Source organism: Notothenia coriiceps, unplaced genomic scaffold (assembly GCF_000735185.1).
Source record: "Notothenia coriiceps isolate Sejong01 unplaced genomic scaffold, NC01 NC01_scaffold00037250, whole genome shotgun sequence".
In the NCBI taxonomy this organism is placed as follows: Eukaryota; Metazoa; Chordata; class Actinopteri; order Perciformes; family Nototheniidae; genus Notothenia; species Notothenia coriiceps.
Genome location: NW_011369951.1, coordinates 2,664,746 through 2,670,745, shown reverse-complemented (window position 1 = coordinate 2,670,745; position 6,000 = coordinate 2,664,746). Strand labels below are relative to the sequence as shown.

Here is a 6,000-nt window from a genome sequence, read left to right as displayed (position 1 = left end):
GGAAAATTATCGGCCGAAAATGGTTAAAAAGGCCCTTTCGGCTTTTCACCGAATGTCAGAGAACAGGGTTACGTTGGTAAACTAACGTGTTGTTGTGATGACGTAATCAAAACGCGGCGACAAGCACGGCGCGCGACCATGCTCGCGGCTGGCTCACAGCCAACATGTTTGCCGCTTGGAGATATTTCAAAATATCAGAGAGAGAGGCGCAGATTGCGATTTGTAAAACGTGTTCAGCTGACATTTCTCGAGGGGGTGTAACTGCAAAGACTTTCACCACTTCGGGATTACTCCACCACTTGAAATCAAAACACCCGGACAAATATGCGGAGTATGATCAACGTAACCCTGTTCTCTGACATTCGGTGATATTTTAGGCCCTTCCGAAAGCCGAAAGGGCCTTTTTAACCATTTTCGGCCGATAATTTTCGGTGGCCGAATATTCGGTGCGTCCCTACTTGTAACGCTATTGATCTATTTTCATTTTCAAAGTTGTTGTTGTTGAGTACAACTTCGTATTGGTGCGAAAATAATAGCAGAATTTCCTGAGAATACGGAAGTTCTGAAGAAAAGGAAAAGTGCTACTGTTGAGTCATCACTTACAATGGCTTCCTTTACGTGTACTGTGCCATTTCCATTAGGTAATGTGCTCATAAGCAAATAAAATGCAAGTCTCTTTCAAGAAGTGATCCATACTGCTTAAGGGTTTTTGCAAATTAAAAAATGCGCCAATATCACATGGTAATTTGTAAATACTGTAAGAGGACTCAGTCATTGTGACCAACACAGGTCTTCATCAGGGTCATGATTAGCTTGCGCACCTATATTGTGTCCCTGTAATGAGTAGAGTGGGAGGAGAGGTTCTCTGTCAAAATGCACGGCTGATTGGTCAAAAACAAGGAAGAGATACATCATAAAGAGGAGAAAGAAAGGAGGAGGGAAGAGAAGGGGATTGGAATTAAAGGAAAGAAGAAGAAGAAATAAGGGAGGGCCGCATAAAATGATTAATGATGGGAAGGGAGATAAAGATAATTACTATAGGTTATGAATTCCCTAATCTATAACCTGTTTCACATGTTTCTTCAAACAGAGAGACATACATTGAATTGATAACCAGGCATTGGTCATTTTAAATACATATGGCTATGTAGAATAAAGACATTTCATGTTGCACATACCCAAGAGTTCTTAATCAGATGGTTTAGCCAAAATGAAAAATAATATATTTTTCCGACATTAATGTCTGGTGTTTTAAAATTGCCACTATCAGAAACACAAATTCAATGTTTTACGACCACAGACCTGCAAAAATAATAGCACCAACCAGCCCCAAACATGGAAAATGGGTGAAACTAGCACCCTGCAAAACATTACCATATAGCTTTGAAACAGAGAAAATGTTAGCAAGCTGACATTAGCATGTAGCTGTGAGCAGCCTCGCTGATATCCTAGCGTGACCGTGGACTCCCTTCTCTCGTCGTTTTCTAAACTAATTATATTCCATTAAAAAACAGGCCAAACTTCTAACAAGAGCTTTGCTGAAATAAGAAAGTGCCAAATTCACAGCAAACCAGAATACATCTGTTGTGGGCGGCAGACCTGACAAAATATTTGAAGCTAACTCTCAGTACCTGACTGTTTTTAAATATTCACTTCTGCAGACACTTAGCACAGAAAAACAATAAAGTGCCATATCCCAGGCGTATATATCTTTGAAATAATAATGAAAAACATTTGTGACATCTAACCATGAGCTATGTCATGTGTTTTGAGATTTATTTACACTTACTTTTGAAATCAAGGAGTGAAACACCGCTTCCTCTTGGGTTTCATTGGGTCAAAAGTGCCCTGCTTGCTTTCCTTCTAGAAGAATATATTTAGATTATCAAGTAAACTCCAGATGTTATCTTTAAGTACTGAATACATCATAGATGCCACTCGGTATAAACGGAAGCAGGCTTCCAGGAAACGTCATTTTATGATTTCAAAAGAAATAGACATGCAGTCTCAGATCAACATCAACAAACGCTGTGTGATTTGTAAGGACAGGCTGGCAAACTCACTTCATGATATCTTCTCCTTTCTCTATTGTTTCTATTTTTTCTTGAAATGCATTCATGAATTGCCTGCTTATTCACACAATGCTTAATACATTAAAGCATTTCTCTCCTCCCTTAAAGGCTGGAACATGACACACACACACACACACACACACACACACACACACACACACACACACACACACACACTCCTCACCTGCCTCCCATCAACATTCTGACTTTTCAAACAGCTTCCTAAAATAAACACAGTGAACATATGCAGCTAAATTATGACCTGAGAAAACTCATCACCTCCTAAGTGTCCGCTCCGCACGTCAGATTATGTGGGAAACCAGCGGGGATGTTAACAGCCGGAGAACATGCGAGCTGCACACACAGCAACACACACAGACTCACACAAAGTCACTGAGAGATAAGCATGATAATTTGCTAATAGCAAAGATTGCACATGACGAGTAATTTAATTCAAAGAAGATATTTAAATGCTTTCATGTGACATGTGGGTCGGATTAAACCGGCTCCAGCATGAAAAAGTGACCTAAGCTTTATCTCCCATGCAGAAACTATGTCTTTCTCTCGCTCTCTTTCAGACAACAATGGCGGCTCCAACAAGCCAACAGACATGTTTTTATGCTCCCTCTACATGCAGACGTGCAGAGAGATGTCAGAGCTGTGCATAAAATCAAAGAGACACCCACAGAGACAGTTGTGGCTTCACAGATTGTGAGATATTTCTCTTTTGGTCTTTTTTTTCTTCCCTCTACTCAGAATGTGTAGTTGTTTCAGAGAGCGAGGTGATAGAGGAGACCATCCACCCCCACACATCAACCCCCTGATCCCCCGGGCTCTGAGGCCACAGCGCCAGCCCAGCGGCTGGCATGACTGGCCAAACAGTACATCAAACACACATACTCACACACACATCCACACACATACACCCATGACATCAACTCCCTGGCCTCCGAGAGCCAGACAGCGACACACACTCATGCTGACACTAACACACAGGCTGACACACTTTGACATTTCCTTGTCAAAAGAACCAGTGTGCACTCTCCCTCCCACCACCATCATCACAATCAACGCTCCTTTGTAGAGGGATAGAGAGGAGGACAAGGGCACTGGGGGAGGAGGAGACCAGGACCAGGGAGACATAGAGCGTGGTTGAGAGTGGGATAACTAAATTCTCAAAGCTACTGGAAAATAAGAGGGCAAGAAATGAGAAGAAAAAAAGCAGAAGACAGCGAGAGAATCACGAGGGTAAAAATTCAGTGAAGCGAGAGAGGGCCTGGGATAAAGAGACGACAGATAGATAAATAAGAAGAGGAGACAGGGAGATGACAGCGAGACAGTTTGACCACACACACACACACACACACACACACACACACACACACACACACACACACACACACACACACACACACACACACACACACACACACACACACACACACACTCATCAGTTCCACTCTTCCAGCTCTGAATGGTCCTCGGCAATGCCAGAGCCCCCACAGCTACATCACAACTCATCACAAAATTCACTATCTCGCCTGATCTGTTTTAATCACCAAGCAAACAACACACACACATGCAGAACACAGACAACAACACACACAAACACTCAACATCACACATATTATTCTCGCAGAAAGCAAGTGAACACAGAGCCAGAGAGCCGGCCCTGACAGAGCCACATTAATCACAGTGTACTCGCGCTCGCTCACAGTTACACTTCCGCCAAGTCACTCCTCGCCTGAGCTCCCCGCCCGTCAGTCCATTCTCAAACTACTACAGAGGCAGGGGACCCCTCTGAACAATGATGTTACTGCCCAGCCTGAGGCCTAATGAAAAGCCAATCAATTTTTGCTCCATCCCACAACCGCTTTCCAGCCCAAAAACAGCCTCTCTATACTGCCAAGGCTCATTTAGACAGGCAGCCTTTTGAAATTGAGAATAGGAATGATGATGAAAACCAGCCAGCAGGCTTCAATGGTTTTATCGATTCAAAAGCTAAGAGTATGAAAACAACAAGGTGAAATTGTTTTATTATGCCGTCAATCTGATATTTCATTGCTTCAAAAAGAGCGTAAAGTCAACCACTCATATAAACATCTGCAGCTGAGTTACTTTTTAAATACAGACGAAACAGACAGAGGACATTTCCACAATTCCTAAACAGATTACTTCAAAATAAGGATGTGGCATGTGCATGACACACAAGGATATGATAATCTGATTGAATTATATATTTTACTGGCAGCAGAAAAGAGGCTGAGGGTCTTATGGGGACATTTAAGAAACAGACAGAGAAACAAAAACAAGCTACGTGTGTTTCTCACCGATTCTCCAGAGTGCACCAGCCACAGTGGGCGTCGCCGGCTCCCAAACACTCACCGCAGCTCGTCCACTGGTCACAGTCGGCCACTCTCACCCTGAGCATCTGCACACCACAGCACAAACACACACATGTTAAACACTCAGGGAAAAACAGCTGACTTTTCAGGGACTCTTTTTAACAGAGACCTAGTGAGGAAGATTTGACCTGTATTTGCTCGAAAATAATATTGAAAATTAACTAATCATTTAGCATGCAAACTGTTTGTATCTTAAATGTGATAATTTGTTGATTTTCTTTATTCATTTTACATTTAATATCTTCGGGGTATGCACTTTTTGGTATAGACAAAACAACTATTTTAAAGAGTTCCCCTCAGGCTGTGGGAAAAACCGGTGAAACTTACAATCAGGTGCATTTGCAAACTACATAGATCCTGAAGATGCAGCCACATCCTGTCATAAGCACCTCTCTTATGGTTTCAAAAAATGCAGCAAATAAATGTACTGAAGGTCTGCACACGTGGTTATCTTCACCACAAATATGTGTGTTCAGCTTAACTGTGGTGAGGATGACTGACTGGATGTGAAATGAGGTCTGATTGTTGTCATCGTGACTCTTCTTCAAGCCGACCTGAATAAATCTGTGACAGAGAGGTAAGGAGGTCTTGAGACCGAGCATCGCTTGCATTCTTACATGGTGAGAAGTCATGAGATAAAGGAAATTCCTGTCGTTGGGGTCGAAGGTCATGATGTGGTGGACTGCTTCACTTGCTGGCAACTTCAGCGTCCATTGATTTCTCAAGGTCATGTTCGCCAAGAGGGTCAGCTGTGAAAAAGACAAAGGACACAGGTTGGAACAGATCCAGAAATGTTGAAATTACTATTTTTCTCAAGGCTAACTCCCTGGCAAAGGTAAATGAGCAACATTTTTGCTTCATCTGCATACAAAAGAACTCGTTTAATAATTGAGAATACCTCAATATAACCACAGTCGTTTTCTTTTGATCAAGCAGTTCAGTTCAAATTCAGGGCCAGGTGTTTTGCTCAACAGCTTATTTATTTCACGCCCTCCACCTGCTTTTGACGGTGAGTTGATGCCAGCAATCCACATCATGATCACGCCACTTATTGTGAGACAGCAGCTAACTAACACCAAGCGGTTTATGGAAGAAATACACATGATTTTATATCTTCATTCCAATATGGAAACTGTAGCTCTTTTGAATCTCACTGAGATACAACGCTTAAAGCTTGATAGCTGCCAGATTGTATTAATTGTATTTTCTTAATCACCAATGTTGTTCTCTTTTATTAAAAAATATTCGTAACTAGATTCCAGGAAGTCCTTTTTGCCTAATCTCGATTCCCGGAGCAATGATGTATCTACACGCTGGCCTTCCTGGAGCTCAAGATAATAAAATGGGTGATATGTTCTCATGTACGCACACACAATAACACATACACTGAGCTGTGTATAAAAACAAACTGCGCTGAGTGAGACTTCCTGTCACGCAGACAGTGGAAGCTCTTATTTCTGCAAATTGCTGTGTGTCTCTTCAATGAAGACATCCTGCCGTTCTGAGGAACTGGCAAACTGACC

The 6,000-nt window shown here is 42.2% G+C and overlaps 1 protein-coding gene across 1 annotated transcript in view; it reads right to left on the bottom strand.

Annotated features, from left to right (window-relative positions):
* The window catches only part of plxnd1 (plexin D1), an 81,768-nt gene that overhangs the window by 70,003 nt on the left and 5,765 nt on the right, over positions 1-6,000 (bottom strand). Inside the window, exons 3-4 of the mRNA XM_010795874.1 lie at positions 5,095-5,226; positions 4,403-4,503 (exon numbers count right to left, since the gene is read on the bottom strand). Coding sequence (XP_010794176.1) covers positions 4,403-4,503; positions 5,095-5,226 — 233 coding nt within the window. The remainder of the gene's footprint in view (positions 1-4,402; positions 4,504-5,094; positions 5,227-6,000) is intronic.